Below are 22,771 nucleotides of genomic sequence, written 5' to 3'. Positions count from 1 at the left end.
TTGGGCATCCTGATATTAGAGTGATTACTGTAATCTCGTTCATATTTACATTTCCTTCATCCTGAATTTTCATCCACCCCTTATGTTGCTCCTTGATTTCTTTAATGTGCTCGTCTTGCATTCTTGATTTGGATTCATACTCATCTAGTTTGCTTTTCATCCTGTCTCTTTCTTCTTCCAACCTCTTATTCTCCCTTTTAAGCTGTTTTATTTCATTAGAGGCAGATTCATTGCTCACCTTTAATTCTGTAATTTCTCTTTCTTGTTCGTCACTGCGTGTACAAACTTTTTCCAGTTTATTCCATGGAATTTTGATCTCGTTTTCCTGCTGTATGATCCGTTCCTTAAACTCTCATTACTGTCCACACCTTTTTTATGGTGGTAGGTGGTGGCAACCATCATCCACTCACTTGATGTAGTGCTGCCTACTTCTTCCGTATCCTTTATCATTCTCTTTTTGTGCCTGCCCTCCTCTCTTCCTGTATCTCCCATCTTTCCTGTCACTTCTTATTGCTCTTCTTTCCTTTACAGGTGGCTTTATATTGAGTGACAAGCCAAATGGTTTCCTGTAAGCCAAGAAACCATTTACAACGCTGGGTGGTAACTACAGGTAACTCGCACGGAACACGTGGGTTTCGTTCCTACCGTGCCGTGTACCGTGCGAAATCGCGTATATTTAAACTACTCCGTATTTTGCTCCCTAGACCCCCCAAATGTGTTGTTTTGCTGTTATCTGTCACTGGTAATCACTAGAAAGCACTTTAAGTGGTTAGAAGGTTTATTTAATGTTATAACTCACAAATACAGTACTCCAGAGCAAAACTTCAACACACAAATACTGTACGTAAACACAACGAAACATTCCGACGCCGATCATAGGTAATCATATAAATCAGGTTAACTGGTACCAGTGCTTTAACTTACAAGTACATACCAGAACAGTACATATTTAACTTAGAAGTGCAGTACTGTGATATCGAATGATTTCAGTACATAATCTGTTAGGAATGGCTGAAAAAAAAAAAAAAATTATGAATACATTTTCACTTTTTAGATATATATTTATGGTAGTTTCGAGTTATTTTTTTACGTTATCGTTGTACCCATGCTTGGAAAAGGGAGCGAAAGAGTTGAATTTTCAGTCCTAAATGAGAAAACTGCACGTCTTCCAAGGCTAGACTCTGCCTCGGGAGAATAAAGTGGAGGGTCAGTCCGATTAGCAATAAGGAAGTTGTGTCACAACTTCCAGCTCCCACACCACGAGAATGGCTAAAAATAGAATCGTAATGCAGTTTCAGAACTAACAATAAGTCTAATTATTACGAATACAGATACAAAGCAGAAATAAATACATTTACAGACGGGGAAAACGTACTTCTTCCGTCATAACATGTTCATCTTTCTCTATCATTTTACGTTCATCTTTATCATTTTACCTTGTTATTTTCGCAATATATATTGCTGTCTCGTAAACAGGGTGGTTGTTTGTGTTTTGCAAGAGAGGAAAAAGATTGTATTTTCTGTCTGGGTCGAGATAATGGGTGTACCTGTGTGTGGTTAGGCATGGCCATGAGCGAAAAAATCGTACATCCACTCATCACGATAGCAGGTGGTCAACTGACAGATGATACATGAGAGGCCCGAGGGTGAAGTCAAGGTCAGTCTCATGTCCCAGATTTTCGTTCACTTCCCGAAAGTTTATTCACAGTTTTCTACAAGTTGCATTGCACCAAATGATCCAAACCATTACAGCAAACCTGAGCAAATAGGTAAAGATACCAAGACAAAAATGTATTTTTCTTTTATTATAAGTCTTTAACGAACAAACAAAAAAGGCAATATTCCGACCCCGATCATGGGTAATCATATAAATCAGGTTAACTGGCTACAAGGCTTTATTTAATGCTTTAATTGCTTACAAGTACATACCAGAACAGTAAATATTTAACTTACAAATACAGTACTGTAGAAAAGCAGTACAGTAAGAGTTTAACAAACAAAAAAGGCAATATTCCGACGACGCCGATCATGGGTAATCATATAATTCGGGTTAACTGGTTACAAGGCTTTATTTAATGATTTAACTTTATTTAAGTGCTTACAAGTACAGTACATACGAGAACAGTAAATATTTAACTTACAAATACTGTACAGTATTGTGGAAAAAACGAACAAATAAAAAAGGCAATATTCTGACGCCTATCAGGTAAACTGGTTATAAGACTTTATTTCTTGCTTTAACGTTATTTAATAGTACTTTAAGTTGCACATAAACTTACCAGAACAGTGCAGTACTGTAAATATTTAACTTACAAATACTGTGCTACTGTACTCGGGAATGTCTCACTCACTAATTTCCCGCCTAGATCGTCACGTAATCAAAACAAACCGAGCGCTGCGGTGACGTTCGAGGATTTGATCTTTCAAAGGCCTCTCCTGCGTTAATTTGTAGTTTTCATAATAGTTCTTTAATCTTACGTTGTCTAATATGTATCCCAGCCCTTACCGTGTATAATTGCGAGCGCGTTCCGTGAGATCGTGTTCCGTGCGAGTTACCTGTATATCACCAACCCATACATGCTCCCTACGTGTCACAAGTGTGATGGTGGAGGGTTAGTGCTCCTCCCCATAAAACCAATAACTAAATGTCAAATGGCCACCCGTTACGGGATTATGGCGTCTGGCAATAGATAGATAGATACAGTATAGACCTTTTTTATCTCTTGGATATTCCTCTTCGCTGTTTTCTTTACTCCTGCTGTTCTTGTTTGGTTCAACTTAATACTTCCATTTCGCACATTCCCTTTGAAGAAGCCCTCAAAGTCTCTCTCACCAGATGTAAACTAAGCACCGTCCCTTTCCACCATGATTCAACCATATGGAGACTTTCTATTTCCACTATGTCTTGTTCTTTTTATGACAGAAACCACTTTTTTTTTTTTTTTTTTTTTTTTTTTTTTTTTAACTGTCCAATGGGATCACCACTCAGGCACTCATTAACATAATCATAACTAGGCTGGTCTCCTTTTCGTCGCTGATTCAGCGATTATTTCCTCATGATCCAGGAGGAGCTGCATCTCTGTTGGCAACCTGTATTTACCTATTTGTAGTATACAGGAATTGAGCAATGCTCATGTTGTCCTGTCTCCATATCCACATTCATCAAATCTACCTTTACACACATGAATGTTTTTCTCATGCACCACCTCTTTGTCTAAGTCGTTCCAAATATTTAAGTATTTACCTAATATACCTAATTGTGTTATACAGTACACGGAATGTACTATGCTCGTGGGTTTCCGTCGCTGTTTCTCAATAAGTCGAATTTAGCTTTAAACTCGTTTAAGTTTTAAGACAGGACGATCTCTTTGTCCAGGCTATTCCATAAGTCTATACTTCTGTAAGGAAAGCTATATTTCTTGATATCCTTCGAGCAGCTTGACTTTTTCAATTTCATTCCATGTCCTCTTGTTGCTCTCTTATCCCATACAAACAGATCTTCTTTGTCAATTTTATCTCCCACCATGGTCCTGAACACTGCAATCATGTCTCCCCTCTTTCTCCTTTCCTCCAAGGAAGGCAAATCCAGTTTTTCTAGCCTCTCTCTGTATGACAGGTCTGTCAGATTGGGGACCATCTTGGTTGCTGTTCTTTGTATTCTCTCAATCTTGTTTATATCTTTCTTTTTGTGTGGGGACCACACTACCACTGCATATTCTAACCTGGGGCGGATCATGGCCACTATCAATTTTTTCATCATCTCCTCATCCATATAATGAAATGCTACTCTTATGTTAGTCAAGAGTTTATAAGTCTCTCCAACTATCTTGTTAATGTGCTTTTCTGGTGACAAACTATCTTGGACCAGCACTCCCAAATCTTTCTCTTCTCTCCTTTTTGTGATTAATTCATTATCCAACAAATAATTCAGGGATGGCCTTCTGGTACTTTTACCCATTTCCAATATTTTACATTTCTTTACATTAAATTTCATTTCCCACGTCCGGCTCCAATTGTGTATCCTATCCAAATCCTCCTGCAGTATTTTACAATCCTCCTCAACCTCTACCTTCCTCAAGATCTTTACATCATCAGGAAACAGACTTGCATAACTGTTCACTCCATATACCATATCATTTACGTAAATCAGGAACATTACTGGCGCCAACACTGAGCCTTGTGTGTGTGTGTGTGTTTATATATATACCGGCACACACACACACACACATATATATATATAGATATATATATATATATATATATACATATATATATATATATCCATCCATCTATCATCCAATCCTACATTGCCCCATGAGGAGCGTAGGAGCCCAGGGCTAGGCAGTTGGTCCTGACAACACGTTACCCGTGTGCTGAGCCACTGGTGTACCATTTGATGTCTTCTTTCCTAGTGTGTTGATACACTGATGGTGCAATAATGAGTAATAATTTGATTTCACTTTTTCATGTATTTCACCTTCATGAATATTGGCTTGGCAGATTTTTTGTTGCTGCTTCTACAGTAGAAGACATGTTCAATAGGATAATGATGTAAGATTAGAGAAATGCCTATTTAGTTAGAGAATATATGTCAGACTTCCAGCAGTGACAATTACATTTCATTTAGATGTCAAACAATACTATTAATTGCACAAAAACATTGAAAAACAACCCTGTATTTCAGAACTAGGGCCATGAGATGCAAATACACTTTTCTTGAAAAAAGAAAAAACAAAACAAAACAAAAACAGCGGAGTAAATTTACTAACGATAAATATTTGTGATTTTTTACGGAAAGAAAAATGGAGTAAGCACTCTTGTTTCGAACAGTTCTACATTTGCTTTGTTAGGAAAAGAAAAAAAAAAAAAGATAAGTGCTGGATGTATCTGCTTATTAGACTTTTTTTTAATAATGATAAATGATTAATTATAATCAATACTTGTACTTATCCCTGGCTGGATACTGATGATTACTATTATGGCATTCAATTTACCCAGCTATCATTATGCTTGGTTGCAAGAAATGCTGTCTTCAGCGATGCAAAACAAGTCTTTAGAAGGCTGGTGAAGAGATTAGAAGGAGGAAAAATGAACAAGAAACAATCTATCTATCTATATACCTAGGCTGCTTCCCCCAAGGAAAGGGAGGTAGCCGAGACAGGACGACTCACTCTCCATTTACTCATCCATTCAAACACATTCATTCGCATCTTAGCCCCAAAGGGGAGAACGGACAGATCCTCACCGCATCACCGCACAAGGGTCAACTGCGCAATGCAATCAGTGACATCCGCAGCAGGGCCCGACAGCAGAACTGGTTTACCCCTGCCACATCATAACAGACCCATCCCCTTACCCGCACCTGACCTGACTAGCTGATCAGACCAAATGCGGGAGAATATCCCCTCAGGGCTGCGTCATCACTTATTCATTCACAATTTCTCTCCATTTATTTCTGTCACGCACAGCCACTCTTCCTTGCTCAACAGACATCCCTCTCGCATCCAGCGCTCTCTTCACACTGTCCATCCATCCTATTCGTGGTCTCCCTCTCAGCCTTACTCCTCTCACATCAGATCTCGTTATCTTTTTCACCAATCGTTCATTATCCATTCTCTCCATATGCCCAAACCATTGCAACACCCTCTGCTCAACTCTACCAGAAACAAGATAATTAAAAAAGGCAGTGTTGGACCTTTGCTTGGATTTCCTTCAACTACCTAAATAGCTAAGTGCCACCTGGAACTTCACAACAGAGAATGAGATGGTAACAAACTAAAGAGAACGGAAGCACCAGGTAAGAGTGAGCGGAGTCTGAGCTACCTGGGCCAAAGTGGTACACTACCTCAGTGATCCACCAGTGGTCCATCATGCAATATGAGAAGAAAATATCAGGATACCATGTGTTGGACCACCAGTGATGCACTACTTTTATGAAGGCATATCCCTGATTGGTACTCATTAAAGCAACATAAATCCTCTCGCTGTGATAGCTTCATGCAGACTGGTGGGAGAGATTTCTGAAGTGAAACGTGGCCTGAGGGAGAACTCATATTGCCGAAACGCGAGTAACATGTTAAGATGAGAGTGACCAGCCTCATTCATCCCTGTGTGGCATTAAATGAGCTATCAACCCCAACCACCGATTGGATATAAACCTTCACCAGCTCAATCCGACTGGAGCGCAATAATTACCCATTAAACCACCAGGTGCCAAAATTTGATTATATGGTTACTACTCAGTGTGGTAAATAGTTTCCTGGTGTACAGGAAACCATTAGGCTTGTCGCTCAGTGTAGAGTCACCCACAGGCAGAAGGAAGAGGAAAGAATGAAGGAAAGAAAGACAGAAGAGGGAGTGTAAAGTTCCCCGTAGGCAGAAGGACAAGGAAAGAATGAAGGAAAGGAAGACAGAAGACGATGGAAGGAAAGAAGGATGGAGGAGAGGAAAGGGCAGACACCTGACAGCAGCACTACATCGAGTGAGTGGATGGTGAGTGCCCCCACCTACAGATATATATATATATACCGTATTTCACGGCATGTAAGACGCACTTTTTTGTCTCAAAGTTACCTTAAAATATCCCCACGCGTCCTGCACATTAGACTAAGGCAGGTTAGTTAGGCTCCACTGAGAAGAAACTCTTATAAAGATGATCATCTCACTGCTTAGCTACCACAGGTGTTTTCTACAGTGTGCAGACTTGATTTTATTTTAAAAAATAATATACACTAGCGTGTTTATGCAGCAGATTTAAGAAACATGCGAGATCAGAAACACATAAAACTTTCGCAGGTTTGTTTACAGCTCAACTGGCTAACATCGTGAAGATATTTAGTGGTTTAGCAATTTAACAGTTTAGCATCCGCACTATTCCAGCAAGCTAACGTACATGATCACCGGTGAACTGTCTGCTAACCTTCTGAAAGGCAATCATGACCACTTTGCTTGCCATCCATTCACTAACTAGCAAAGCAATCATACTGGAGAGATGCTGGCTAGTGAAACTGCCAAGTCATCAAAACAGACTTTCGTCACGTATGGAAATTCAGTAACCCTAATTAGGTCAGTTACTTTTATGACATTTTGTGAGTGTATATATGCAGCAGATATTAAAACATGCAAGTTCAAGAACACAAAGCATTCACGGTTTGTTTTCAGCTCAACTGGCCAATACCGTCAAGGGGTTTAGCAACTTAGCAGTTTAGTGTCTAGCGTACACCCTACTCTAGCAAGCTAACGTGCTCATTGGTGAATTGTGTGCTAACCTTCTGAAAGGCAATCATGACCACTTTGCTTGCCATCCATTCACTAACTAGCAAAGCAGTCATGCTGGAGAGATGCTGGCTAGTGAAACTGCCAAGTCATCAAAACTGACTTTCGTCACATATGGAAATTCAGTAACCCTAATTAGGTCAGTTACTTTTGTGACATTTTGTGAGTGTATATATGCAGCAGATATTAAAACATGCAAGTTCAAGAACACAAAGCATTCACGGGATTGTTTTCAGCTCAACTGGCCAATACCGTCAAGGGGTTTAGCGGTTTAGCAACTTAGCAGTTTAGTGTCTAGCGTACACCCTACTTTAGCAAGCTAACATGCTAACTGGTGAACTGTCTGCTAACCTTCTGCAAGGCAATCATAACCACTTTGCTTGCCATCCACTTACTAACTAGCAAAGCAGTCCAGTCATACTGGAGAGATGCTGGCAAGCGAACCTGACAAGTCATCAGAATTGATTTTTGTCGCATATGGAAATTCAGTCACCCTCATATGGTTGGCTTCTCTTAGTGACATTTTGTTTCATGCCTGACAAGAGTATCATAGAAGTGAACAGTCTTATTATACCAATAGCGAAAAACAGGAAAAACAGTTGTAACGTTAAACAGTACTGCCTGAAGTTACAGCTTTACTTTTTCAGCCAAGTGATGTACTTTAGCAATGTCTGTGGAACTCAGGGCACACCCAGTTACAGTATTTTGTTATGAAAATAGGATAAAATTCACTGAGTAGCATAACTGATGCAATATCTGAAATAGCAGTGCCTGACGGGATTCATATCAGCATCCGCCATTTCTGCTGTATTCTTAGCAGACGAAGCGATCAGAATGATTGACAACGTTCACTCTCTGCATCTCTGCTGCCTAAGCAAAGCTCTCATGATCGGCAATGGGGATCATTTAGGCCGTAACGTCCAAATTTGTTAGGTTAGGTTAGGTTAGGTTGTAAAATCGTTTGCTATTTTGGACATTACGGCCGAAACGACCAGAATCCTAAGGTGTAGGTGAGAGTTTGGTGTGGGTGTAGTTAAGGAAGTAGAAGTGGGAAGAGTCAGGTTAGGGAACTGATAATCTGCTTATTATCCCTTCAGCCCAGCAATGTATTTTATAGGGTAGTTTATTCATGCTCACCATATGATTTTATTCAGTTCAGGAAACATGTACTGAGGAGGTTAATGTGGGCTGTATCAAATGCCCCAAGTCTGAATATCGCCTGTGCTCAGTTAAAACGATTGCCAAGTTAAAATCGTATGAAGTGTGGTATAAGCAATTCAATGGATGGTACTGAGGACCATTTACTGTATGAGAGTGACAGTGAAACAGTGATGATGACCGTGGTGATGACTTCCAGTGATGCTTCAGGACTCAGGGGAAGTAGTGATGAATTCTCAGGATTTGAAGACGAGTGAAATTTTCACCATGACAGTAATATGAAGTGAATATAGGTTTTAGGTGATCATGACAGATGCAACCATGGAAAATTTAGGATCAATGGTGCTGTACACCTTTAGTCTTGCACTGACAATGTTTGGATGAATAAATTGTTTGAGATGTTTCATGTCCTTAAGTGATGATATTTATATTGAAGAACCAACTACATTTTGATGTTTTTGGCATATAATAAAGCCACTGGGTACTCCAAAACAGACTGATGTAAATGTTTCAGAGGCGAGTGAATGTTGCATTGGTGTGTACATCTGTGCGTGTGTGTGTACCATAGCGACTAGGAGGCAGCAGTGTTAAGACCAAAAATGGATGTTTTCACAGTACTCGAATGTTTTGAGATGGTTGTCTGTTTTTAGCAAATTCTGGTAAGAGAAATATGTATTTTTAATTGTTGATGCTGCAAGGAAAACAGCTGACAGTAAGGGAATGATACTGGGAGAAGAGGGTTGAGACAGTTGTCTAGCGCTTGGGATGCAGCATTGTTGCTAAGAGATAGTTTCACCATTCTCGACATGTTTTGAGATGAATGTCAGTTTTTAGTAAATTGTGATCAGTGAAGAACGTATTTTTAACTGTTGATGCTGCAAGGGAAACAGTGAGGAAGTGATACTGAGAGGAAGGGGTAGAGACTGCTGTCTAACGACTGGGAGGCAGCAGTGTTACTAAGGTGTAACAATGGATGTTTTCACCATAGTCAGTGTTTTGAAATGCATGTTTATAGTAAATTATGATCAGTGAAGCTTGCATTTTTAATTGTTGATGCTGCAAGGCGAACATAGCTGACAGTGAAGGAGTGATACTGAGAGAAGAGAGTAAAAACAGCTGTCTATCCTGTTCCCAAGCAGCCTTGCTATATTGAACTTTGGTTGTAAAACATTGTAATTTGTGTATTTACAAGTGCTACCTTTTTATATTATTTGTGGAGGTAATTACAGGTTAGTTAGAGTGCATGATTAATGATGGTAGTTGTCTGATATTGTGCTTGAGTCAAGGCAATGTGAGGAAATTCCGTAACAGGTGTGGAATATGACGGGGTTCTTTTAGGATAAATGAACTAATGTGATCATTCATTGTATTTTATGTTTTCGTCAGTGAATGAAAGAATAGAGTTTATTGACTTCATTTGTGGTTTTAAATTCATAAAATATTAAAAATTGTTTATATCAGTTTACTGATACATATTTATCAACAAAGTTGAGATGGCCTCGTGGTTTGAAGTCACATTTTGTTAAGACGGGGTTTTGTTTTCTCTTTTCCTGTATCATTCTTTGTACATAAAAGAAGAAGCTAAAGGATGATGAGAAGTACTGAATAGATTCTGAAAGGTGAGTGTGTATCTAAGTGATAGTGGCTCATATCAGTCACGTTTTGTCAAGAAGGGGCATGGTTTTCTTTTTCTGTACCATTCTTTGTATATAAAAAAAAGGAACCAAAGGCTGATGATCAGTAATGAATAGATTCTGAAAGGTGAGTGTGTATCTGTGTGGTAATGGCTCTTATTAAGAAACCTTACTGCAGTCTTGGTTGGGGCAAACTTTTTTTTTCACAGAACTGCCCTGCCAGAATTAGGATGCGTCTTTCACAATGCTGCGTCTTACGTGCCGCAAAATACGGTATATCCATCCATCCATCCATCATCTAATACTATGTTGCCCCATGAGGAGCTTAGGAGCCCGGGGCTAGGAGGGTTGGTTCTGGCATTTAAGATGAGAGTGACCAGCCTCACTCATCCCTGAGTGGCATTACGTGAGCAATAAACCCCAACCATCCCTTGGATATAAACCTTCACCGGCTCAGTCCGATTGGAGCACCTTTATTACTCACTAAACCACAGGAGCCAAAATTTGGTTATATGGTTACCACCCAGCATGGTAAATGGTTTACTGGTATACTACTGTATATATAAATATATTTATATACATACATACTCTATATATAATACATTTTAATGTGCTCATTTCTTTCTCATAGTGATCGCCTGATTTCTATAGTGATTATTGGAGTAACCATTAAAACCACTGATGAACCTTTTCCAGGCAATTTGAACGCATCCTAGAAGATGAGACTATACCAGAGAAAGGAGAGGCAAGTCTTGGTGCCCTGACTGCTGGTGAGCGCAAACCCTGGGCTGAGGCACGTACCAAGTTCTTCAGCAAGGGAGTCAACCGTGCTTCTCTTGAGGCCATTGGTGAGAGACTAGCAGAGCCGAATGTGTATATATTTGGGGAGAGAAAGGGGCCTTTCAATTAATGGGTTGCGTAAGTGATTTTGAAGTTTTCCCAGTTGTGATTAATTTTCATTCCATTGTACTCAATCCAGTATTGGCTGTAGGTTTACTGTATATGTCATTTATTTTTATTACTGATGTTAATGGCCACAATTTATAGTGCTTAATTGGAAATTATTGTAAACTCCGTTAGGCAGCACTAGGTATGGTTTGTGATGGAACTTAGGACTTCCAGGTGCTAAATAAGATTATAGTGACCCTCCTCCCCAATTATGCGGGTTCCATTTATGATTTTTGCCATTCAAGTGTAGAGATAATCCCTACCCCAATTCTTATTATATGGAAAAGAATCTTGTTTGCACAGGAAAATCCCAGCAGTTGGTTCCCTCGAAACGTGGTCTGTTGGGCGCCAAGAGTGAAAGTCCTGCGTGGTGACATATCAGCACGACCTGGTGTCGTGTGTCTGCTTGCATATTTACATAAATATTTAATTATTTCCTCACAAGGAGCTACAGGGACTAGGAATATTTTGCTGTTTATTAAAAGTGAGAAGGGGGTGTACAGATGGTTATGAGTCAGAGTGAAAGCAGGCAACTTGCTACATAAGTTCATAACACAAAGGAGACAGCCTGGCAGTGTCACCCAGTCACTCCCTGCATGCATGTTTATGAAAACATTATTTTCCACAGATAGAACTACACTCACTAAGAATATTTTATTTATTAACCCTGTGAGGTTTCAGTCCTGGTCAAATTATGTCAGTCTCAGATTCACTCGCTTTCATGCTGATCGTGTTTTTGCATAACAATACTTTTCTATGATTGGTTTGTGTAAATTTACTTTTCATGATTGGATGCTTATTTTGGTTTCATTTTAAAGCTGAATAGTTGTACTCTATTGTAGTATGTTAAAAAAAGGAAAACAAAAAAATTAAAAGCCGAAATGACAGGTTGAAGTTAGCCTAAAACAAAAAATTTTACATGTAGCTGTAGAAAAATATTTCCCAAAAATAAAGTAATAATGATATATAAATTTTTATTTGCACCATGCAAAACTTTAATAAATTGCCTTTTGAGTGATGTATATAGTTTATTGCTATTTATGCCAGCAATTGTGCTGTAATTTTAATTCAGTGCATGGACGTTTCATCGGAATCTCTGAGGTTGGATTTCACGTAACTCACAGCCACATCATCAGAATCTCATAGGGTTAAAAATGAGAGCGATACACACTTCCCCAACACCCAAGCATTGCTCCATCCTATAATGGTAATGATAAGTGGTCACCACATATTGACCACTTTTTACATTCTAATTAACCCTTTTATATGCCCAGTGATGTTCCTGGAGGTTGTATGTTTACTACAATAAATATTAGGTATGAGTGGGATGGGGGGAGGTTCAAAATCTTTCAAGAGAGCCAAAAGGAGGACTTTGGGAAAATCTGTAGATTTCACCATACCAGTTAGCCTTATGACATGGGTTTCTGTGGTACCATTTGCACGATTTTGATTTCCAATGAACAATTCAGTCATACATCAGCCATGTAAATTGAAGGGATCACTGTATGGCAATTAGATATGCCCATTTTGGAAAAAGCATTATATTCAGTAAAAGCAGTTCATAAAAATGAAATTTACAGTACTGTATTACATAATTTCCATATTTACAGGTATTAACCCGTGGATTGCAAGCCACAGCTCTGGCTGAGAAGCGTCGTGTTGAGAGCCACAGCTCAGGCTGTGCTAACTTTCCAGTGGCCATGGATCACCACTAACTACTTCAACCCTACAAAAATTTATGCATGACGCTATGCAAAGATGGAGAGAGAGAGAGATTTTTTTTGCTTTTTTTCACCAGATGATGCCCTGGATGTTTATCTTCAAGTTTATGATAAACAAACACAACTTTTTTTCCATTTTTTGCTCACCATGGGGTGGGATAACAAAAGGTAATTGTGCAATCCACGGGTTAAGAAATACATGTTTTGAAAACAAGTGCTGAATTTATACTTCTCTTTCCCTGCTCACAGAAAAGGCAGCATTTGTCGTAGTTCTTGAGGATGATGAATATGACTACTGCCCAGATGATCCAACCCAGTTGGATAGGTTTGGGAGAGCCATGCTGCATGGGAAAGGATATGATCGTTGGTATGACAAGTCTTTCAATGTCATTGTGATGCGCAATGGCAGGGTAAGATTTTGTTCTTTATGTGTTTGTAATTGCATTGGTTATACTGTGCTGTGCAATATTTGATGTATATAACCAAATTTTTGGATCCTAAATCTTTTTTTTTTTTTTTTTTTTTTTTTTTTTTTTTACAGTATACTGCACTTTGTACCGTAAATAAAAATAAGTCTGATGACTCACAGTTCTGTTTGTGCAAACAGGTTTTTGCGAGGCAGAAAACTATTTCTGATTCATAGCAAGTGAATTTGAAGGTATCCCAAGGGAGAGGCTTCAAGCAATATATATAACACCCAAGCATTGCATTGTGGAACCATCCCAGATTTGGAGAGTTGAAGCAGGGGTGAACAGTTTCTTTTTCTAGTCAAAATGCTTCACAAGTCATTGCAACCTTGCCCTAGGGTTGTTAATGTTTGTAGAGCCTTGCTTGGTCATCTCCTTTCAAAATTTGAGGAAAAGCTTTGCCACTGCACTTGACATCTCACTTCAGTTGAGTCTGGCATAAGGCTTTAATTTCCAAACTGCCCTGTTATGGTTTCTATCCTTCTGTCTGTGCCTTCATCTCTAGCTTTCTTTCTGGTCTTTCTGTAGCTGCTGTTCTAAACGGCCACTGTTCTTCTCATAAAACTATCGATACTGGTGGTCTTCAGGACTCTATCCTATCACCATCTCTCTTCCTTCTAATTGTCAGTGAAGTAAGCTGTACATCTAACCCTGCCCAGCTATATACTGATGACTCCATCCCACACCTTTCCATTAGCATCATGAGGCGTCCATCTCTGCAGTCACTTCAACAAACAGTGCTGAAGATATGGCCCACTTAATTTCAGACTTGGCTCTTATATCTGATTGAGGTAAAAGAAGTCTTGTTTTTCATGCATTAAAAACTCAGTTCTTATGTCTCTCTACCTGTTAAAATGTTCCACAGCAGTATCCTCTAATTTTAACAATATCCATCTCAAATACCGCATCATCTTTGAACATCTCAAATCCTGCATCATCTTTGAACATACTAGGGGTTTCATTGTCTCAGGATTTATCTTGGAAAGATCATATTACCTCTCTTGTAAAATCTGCTTCCAAGAGATTAGGTATAGTAAGCTGACTCCATGCCTTATTTACCCCTGCACAGTTGTTGACTTTATACAGAGGTTTTCTTCACCCCTGTGTAGACTACACGTGCAGAATATAAGAGGGAAGTGGAGGAGTGATTGGGTAAATGTGGATTGCAGCAGATGGGGGGACGTGGAAGGTGTGTGCAAGATATTCACAGAAGAAATTTGTGCAGCATTTGAGGTGGTGTATAGGTTGAAGAGAAGAGGAAAGGGGGTGCAGGGAACAGCATAATGGAATGAAGAGGTGAGAGACGCTGTGGCACAGAAGAAGAAAGCATATAGTGAGTGGATGAGAAACAGGGGTGTGGAAGAAGTTGAGAAATGGAAGAGAGAGTTTTATGTAGAGGGGAAGAGAGAGGTGATAAGATTAATAGATAGTAAGAATAGAGTGGATGAGGAATTTGGAAGGAACTTGAGTGTAAAGTGGAGGGAATGTAAGAAAATGTTCTGGAAAGAGACAAAGAAAGTTAGACAGGGTGCCAAAGAAGTTGGTTCGGGAGTGAAAGATAAAAATGGTAGATTACTAGTGGAGACGGTAGGAAATGTGAGCAGATGGAGAGAACACTTAGGAATGGTTAAACATAGAGAATGAAAGTGATGCAAGTATAAGTGGCTGGGGAATGGCTGGGAGAAAGAGGGAGGTGAGAAGACAGGAAGAAATCAGTAGGATGGAAGTTGTGGAAGCAATGAAGAAAGTTATAATGTGGGAAGCCCCAGGAATTGATGGAGTGTGTGGTGAAATGCTGAAGCATGGGGGAGAGATAGTAGTAGCTTGGATGTGGAAGATGTGCAGATTGGCCTAGGAGGAAGGTAGAGTCCTGGAGGATTGGAAGTCAGGTATAATTATTCCCCTGTACAAAGGAAAAGGGGAGAAAGAAGTGTGTGGTAATCATATGGGCATTTGTCTTCTTAGTGTAATAGGAAAAGTATATGGTAAGATACTTATTGACAGAGTTAGGGAAATAACAGAGGATTTAGTTGGAGAAGAACAGGGAGGTTAAACATAGAGAATGAAAGTGATGCAAGTATAAGTGGCTGGGGAATGGCTGGGAGAAAGAGGGAGGTGAGAAGACAGGAAGAAATCAGTAGGATGGAAGTTGTGGAAGCAATGAAGAAAGTTATAATGTGGGAAGCCCCAGGAATTGATGGAGTGTGTGGTGAAATGCTGAAGCATGGGGGAGAGATAGTAGTAGCTTGGATGTGGAAGATGTGCAGATTGGCCTAGGAGGAAGGTAGAGTCCTGGAGGATTGGAAGTCAGGTATAATTATTCCCCTGTACAAAGGAAAAGGGGAGAAAGAAGTGTGTGGTAATCATATGGGCATTTGTCTTCTTAGTGTAATAGGAAAAGTATATGGTAAGATACTTATTGACAGAGTTAGGGAAATAACAGAGGATTTAGTTGGAGAAGAACAGGGAGGTTTTAGGAAGGGAAGAGGTTGTGTAGATCAGATATTCATTCATAGATCTTTAATGGAAAAGTTATTGTGGTAGGTGGGGGCGCTCACCATCCACTCACTCAATGTAGTGCTGCTCTCGGGTGTCTGCCCTGTCCTCTCCTCCATCCTTCTTTCCTTCTATCTTCTTCTATCTTTCTTTCCTTCATTATTTCCTCGTCCTTCTGCCTACGGGTGACTTTACACTCCCTCTTCTGTCTTTCATTCCTTCATTCTTTCCTCTTTCTTCTGCCTATGGGTGACTCTACACTGTGTGACAAGCCAAATGGTTTCCTGCTCACCAAGAAACTATTTACTACGCTGGGTGGTAACCATATAACCAAATTTTGGCGCCTGGTGGTTTAGTGGGTAATTATTGTGCTCCAATGGGATTGAGCCGGTGAAGGTTTATATCCAAGGGGTGGTTGGGGTTTATTGCTCACGTAATGCCACTCAGGGATGAGTGAGGTTGGTCACTCTCATCTTAAATGTCAGGACCAACTGCCTAGCCCCGGGCTCTTATGCTTCTTATGGGGCAACGTAGTATTGGGTGATGGATGGATGGATGAAAAGAAGTTGTATGCAGCCTTCGTGGATTTGGAGAAAGCATATGACAGGGTGAGTAGACAAGGATTATGGAAAGTATTAAGATTATATGGAGTAGATGGCAAGTTGTTCAAGGCCATGAAGAGTATGTATGAGGATGCTAAGGCTGCGGTGCGTGTGGATAGTGAACTGAGTGAATTTTTCTGTTTGAAGGTTGGATTGAAACAAGGATGTGTCATGTCTCCATAGTTGTTCAGTCTGTATATGGATGGGGTTATAAAAGAGATACAAGGTAGGGCAGTGGATGTTGAAGCAGCCCAAATGAAAGAGGGCAGTATTTAGAAACTTACTATACTGTTGTTTGCAGATGATACTGTGTTGTTAAGTGAAGGTGAAGGGGAGCTGCAAGGCTTGGTGGATGAGTTTGGGAGAGTGTGTAAGAAACAGAATCTAAAGGTGAATGTAGGGAAGAGTAAAGTTATGGTCTTCGAGAGAAGTGAAGTCAGTGAATGCACAGTGAGGTTGGACGAGGAGGAAATGGAAATGTGAGTGTGTTTACATACTTTGGTAGCATGATGAGTAAGGATGGAAGTTTAGAGGGTGAAGTGCTTGAAATGGCACAGTAGGGAAGAAAGGTTGTTGGTTCCTTGAAAGCAATGATAAGAAACAGGGAAGTGAGCATGGAAGTGAAAAAGCAACTACATGAATGTATTGTGATACCAACTCCAACGTATGGAAGTGAAGCTTGGACCTTGTTGGGACAGAAGTCAAGAGTGAGAGCAGTGGAAATGAGTTATTTGAGAGGAGCATGTGGTGTCACATGGAGAGACAGACTAACAAATGAGGAAGTGAAAGAGTGTTGTGGTATGAATGTGATAGGAAGCACTAGGAGAAACACACTGAGGTGGTTTGGCCATGTGGAGAGGATGGAGAGTGAGAGACTGACAAGGAGAGTGTATGTGAGTGAGGTGGAGGCGGGGAGAGGGAGGGGGAGGCCAAGGCTGAGATGGGGGGATGGAGTGGAGAGGTATATGAGAGAGGGGGGGGATGTGAGCTGGGAGCAGGGCAATGAAATGGCGGGGGACAGGACGACATGGAGGCGATTTGTTTGTGGCCACCCCTTATGGGATTAAGGCATCTGGCGGTAGATAGTGTAAACTACAGCTCTCATGTTTGGGGAGGCTCCCTACATACAGCTCTTCTCAACAGAATGGAGGCAGAGGCTTTTCGTCATATTAATTCTTCTCCACTTACTGGCTCCATTCATATTCCATCTCTGCTGTTCTGTTGCACCTTTATCTGTTTTCTGTCACTGCTTCAGTGGCCACTGCTCCTCAGAACTGTCTGCTTGCATCCCTCCACCACCACAGTGGCTGCATACCACCTGTCTAGCAGCAAGCTGTCATCTCTTTTCTGCCCAGCTCTGTAATGCAAGAGTTAACTTTTTCTCTCAGTTCTTCATGAATGGACTGTTTTCCTCTGTATTTCCTATTGCCTGTCACCTCCAGTCTTTGTCCAGGTATCTCGAAGTGAAAGGATCTTGAATTTAGCTCTGTTGTTTTGTTTTTATTTTTTCTTTGAGGGAACAATCTTGTGGGCATCTGTCCTTTGGTTCCTTCTTTGTTCATTAAAAGAGAGAGAGAGAGCAAAGTTCCCTTAGGGAGTGCTTAGTGAAGGGAGTGCCTCTAAATTCTCCAGTTACAAGTGGTAGGTGGGGGGGTGCCCATCATCCACCCACCCTGTTTTGGGGGTAGCTCTACACTGAGTGGCAAGCCAAATGATTTCCTGTAAACCAGGAAAGCATTTACGATGCTGGGTGGTAACCTTATAACCAACCAACACATGTTCCTTACATGACAACAAGTTGTGTTGGCAGAGGGTTAGTGCCCCTCCTCGTAAAACAACTAACTAAAAATACGAACAAGAAGCCACCGACCAGGAATGACCAAAAGGTGACAACTTTGGACCGAAGAAAGGACTTGGTACAGATAGCTACGTGGAATGTAAGGGGTACAAATGATGAGGTAAAAGAAAGATTGTACAGGTGCTTGAAGGTGTGAAAGTGGATGTATGTAGACTAACTGAAACTAAATGAAGAGGTGAAAGTGTGAGAGAATGGGAGTGTGGATGGGGTATATATGTGGGAGTAGGTGAGAATGAGAGGGCGAAAGAAGGAGTGTGTATTGTTGTGAGTAACAGATGGAAGGAGAATATAAGAGAGTATGGATCAGTTGGCTCAAGTATTGTGTGGGTAAGATTGAAAGTTGGATTACAAATGTGGCTGATTGTGTGTGTGTATGTGCCAAAGCAAGATCGTGCAAGCAGAATGAGAGAAGAGTTCTGGACAAATGTGGAAGCGTGCTTGGAAAAGTTTGATAGGAATGAGAGAGTGTTTCTGATTGGAGATATGAATGGAAAAGTAGGGAATGTGAAGGTGGATGGAGTAGTTGTTGAGTGGGGTGTGCCTGCAGAGATAGATGAGAATGGCAGTGCTTTAGTGGACATTTGTGCTGGGAAAGGGTTGGTGATAGCTAATACCCTCATCAGGCACAAAATGATCCATAGGTATACTTGACGTGTGACAAGAAGGGTGGATAGTGAACTGAATGAATGGAAGGCAATGATTGATTATGTGTGTGTGGATGAAAGGATGAGAAGGTGTGTAATGGATGCAAGAGTATATAGAGGCTGCGGGAGTGGACTTTTGGACCATCACATGGTGTCGGTCAGAATCAAAGTCCAAACAAATTGGAGAAATAGAAGAACAGAAGGACAGGAGGAAGTAGTTCTTACAAGGAAGGTAGAAAAGTTACAAGAGAATGGAAAAAAGGCAGAATATAAGAGGGAAGTGCAGGAGCGATTGAGTAAATATAGATTGGAGCAGATGGAGGACATGGAAGGTGTGTGCAAAATATTCACAGAAGAAATCTGTGCAGCATGTGAGGTGGTGTGTGCGGTAAGGAGAAGATGAGAGGGGATGCAGGGAACAGCATGGTGGACTGAAGTGGTTATAGAGGCTGTGGCACAAAAGAAGAAAACATATAGTGAGTGGATGAGAAACAGGGGCATCAAAGGAGTTGAGAGACAGAAGAGAGAGTTGTATGTGGAGAGGAAGAGAGAGGTGAAAAGATTAGTAGGAGAGAGTAATAAGAGAGTGGATGAGGAATTTGGAAGGAATTTGAGTGTAAAATGCATGGAATTTAAGAAAATGTTCTGAAAAGAGGTAAAGAGAGTTAGACAGGGTGCCAAAGAAATTAGATGGGGAGTGAAAGATAAAAATGGTAGATTACTAGTGGAGAAGGGAGAAAAAGTGAGCAGGTGGAGAGAACACTTTAATGAAATGATGAACATAGAGAATGAAAGTAATGCAAGTATAAGTGGCCGCGGAATGGCTGGGAAGCCATTGTGGAAGTAATGAAAAAAGTTATAATGGGGAAAGCTCCAGGAATTGATGGAGTGTGTGGTGAGATGCTGAAGCATGGGGGAGAGATAGTAATAGAATGGATGTGGAAGATGTGCAGATTGGCCTGGGAGGAAGCTAGAGTCGCAGAGGATTGGAAGTCAGGTATAATTATTCCCCTGTACAAAGGAAAAGGAGAAAAAGAAGAGTGTGGTAATCATAGGGGCATTTGCCTTCTTAGTCTATCTCTATCTATCTATTGCCAGACGCCTCAATCCTGTTTGGGGTGGCCACAAACAAATCGCCTCCAAGTCGCCCTGTCCCCCGCCATTTCACTGCCCTGCTCCCAGCTCACACCCCCCTCTCTCATATACCTCTCCACCCCATCCCTCCATCTCATCCCTCCATCTCATCCTCGGCCTTCCCCTCCCTCTTGCCCCCTCCACCTCGTTCACATACACTCTCTTCGTCAGTCTTTCACCCTCCATCCTCTCCACATGGCCAAACCACCTCAGTGTGTTCCTCATAACGCTTCCTATCACATCCACATCAACACCACAACGCTCCTTTATATCCTCATTCGTCAGCCTGTCTCTCCATGTGACTCCACAGGCTTCTCTTTAATAACTCATTTCCACTGCTCTCACTCTTGACTTGTGTCCTTCCAACAACATCCAAGCTTCACTTCCGTACATTAGAGTTGGTATCACAATACTGTCATGTAGTAACTTTTTCACTTCCATACTCACTTCCCTGTTTCTTATCACTGCTTTCAAAGAACCAGCAACCTTTCTTCCCTGCTGTACCCTTTCAAGCACTTCACCCTCCAAACCTCCATCCTTACTCATCACACTACCCAAGTACTTAAACATACTCACATTTTCCAATTCCTCACCATCCAATCTCGCTGTACATTCACTGACTTCACCTCCCTCAAAGACCATCACTTTACTCTTCCCTACATTCACCTTTAGATTCCATTTCTTACACACTCTCCCAAACTCATCCACCAAGCCTTGCAGCTCCCCTTCATCTTCACTCAACAACACAGTATCATCTGCAAACAACAGTACAGGGAGTTTCCAAACACTATCCTCTCTCACCAGGGCCACTCCAACATCCACTACCCTACCTTGTACCTCTTTTATTACTCCATCCACGTACAGATTGAACAACCATGGAGACATGACACATCCCTGTTTCAACCCAACTTTCAAAGAGAAAAATTCACTTAGTTCACCATCCTCACACACTGCAGCCTTCGCACCATCGTACATACTCTTCACAGCATTCAACAACTTCCCATCTAGTGTAACAGGAAAAGTATATGGTAGGATACTTATTGACAGAGTTAGGGAAATAACTGAGAAATTAGTTGGAGAAGAACAGGGAGGTTTTTGGAAGGGAAGATGTTGTGTAGATCAGATATTCATTCTTAGATATTTAATGGAAAAGTTTCTAGAGAAGGGAAAGAAGTTGTATGCAGCCTTCATGGATTTGGAGAAAGCATATGACAGGGTGGGAAGACAAGGATTGTGGAAGGTATTAAGATTACATGGAGTTGATGGGAAGTTGTTGAATGCTGTGAAGAGTATGTATGAAGGTGCTGAGGTTGCAGTGCATGTGGATGGTGAACTGAGTGAATTTTTCTGTTTGAAGATTGGACTGAAACAGGAATATGTCATGTCTCCATGGTTGTTCACTCTGTATATGGATGGGGTTATAAAAGAGATACAAGGTAGGGCAGTGGATGTTGACGCAGCCCTGGTGAAAGAGGATAGTGTTTGCAAACTTCCTATACTGTTATTTGCAGATGATACTGTCTTGTTAAGTGAAGGTGAAGGGGAGCTGCAAGGCTTGGTGGATGAGTTTGGGAGAGTGTGTAAGAAACAGAATCTAAAGGTGAATATAGGGAAGAGTAAAGTTATGGTCTTTGAGAGAAGTGAAGTCAGTGAATGTACAGTGAGATGGGATGGGGAGGAAATGGAGAATGTGAGTATGTTTAAGTACTTGTGTAGTGTGATGAATAAGAATGGAAGTTTAGAGGGTGAAGTGCTTGAAAGGGTGCAGCAAGGAAGATAGGTTGTTGGTTCCTTGAAAGCAGTGATAAGAAACAGGGAAGTGAGTATGGAAGTGAACAGGCTACTGCATGACAGTATTGTGATACCAATTCTAACGTATGGAAGTGAAGCTTGGACCTTGTTGGAGGAACAGAAGTCAAGAGAGAGAACAGTGGAAATGAGTTATTTGAGATTAGCCTGTGGAGTCGCATGGAGAGACAGGCTGACAAATGAGGAAGTGAAGGAATGTTGTGGTGTGGATGTTGATGTGATAGGAAATGTTAGGAGAAACACATTGAGGTGGTTTGGCCATGTGGAGAGGATGGAGAGTGAGAGACTGATGAGGAGGTGTATGTGAGTGAGGTGGAGGGGGGGAAAGGGAGGGGCAGGCCAAGGATTAGATGGAGGGATGGAATGGAGAGGTATATGGGAGAGGGGGGGTGTGAGCTGGGAGCAGGGCAGTGAAATGGTGGGGGACAGAGCGACATGGAGGCGATTTGTTTGTGGCCACCCCTTACTGGATTAGGGCATCTGGCAATAGATACCGTATATTGATTGGTAGAGAAGTGAAAAGTGGGTGAATAGCATTGCAAATATCCATTTTCATTCATCACATTTTTAGAAAGAATATCCAAGACAGACTGAAAGGTATCCACATTGAGGAGGACCTGAACATGAAGGACCGAGACATTGAGGAAAGCTTTGTGTTGTTTAGTTTGATGATTAGAGCGTGACTGACACTGAATTACTTAGCATGGTTTAGCTCATCAACATTTGTGTGAAATGTAAATCTTAGCCTTCTCAAATGACTTCAGAAATGGACTCCCATGAAAGATGTTTTATGCCGATGATTTGGTGTTATTTGCAGAGAATGAAAGGGAGGCAGAGGAAAGATTTAGAAAGTGGAGATTGTGTGAGGCCCAAGAGCATGAAAATAAATGAAAATAAATGCTGATAAGGCAGAGGTGATGGTATCTAAGGTTGGTGGCAGAACTGTCAAAGAAGAGGGAGAGTGGGCATTTGCAGTTTGCCACAAGGGCATGGGAAGTAATTCTATCTTGTGCAGTGTTTGTGAT

The 22,771-nt window shown here is 40.9% G+C and overlaps 1 protein-coding gene across 1 annotated transcript in view; it reads left to right on the top strand.

Annotated features, from left to right (window-relative positions):
• whd (carnitine O-palmitoyltransferase whd) overlaps window positions 1-22,771 on the top strand; it is a 454,516-nt gene that overhangs the window by 198,048 nt on the left and 233,697 nt on the right. The window contains exons 8-9 of the mRNA XM_080283386.1: window positions 10,764-10,915; window positions 12,986-13,146. Coding sequence (XP_080139512.1) covers window positions 10,764-10,915; window positions 12,986-13,146 — 313 coding nt within the window. The remainder of the gene's footprint in view (window positions 1-10,763; window positions 10,916-12,985; window positions 13,147-22,771) is intronic.

Source organism: Coenobita brevimanus, chromosome 97 (genome assembly GCF_032717465.1).
Source record: "Coenobita brevimanus isolate Jiangsu-jjx chromosome 97, ASM3271746v2, whole genome shotgun sequence".
Classification (NCBI taxonomy): Eukaryota; Metazoa; Arthropoda; class Malacostraca; order Decapoda; family Coenobitidae; genus Coenobita; species Coenobita brevimanus.
Note: the sequence above shows the minus strand (reverse complement) of the source record. Positions and strands in the feature narration are given on the sequence as shown.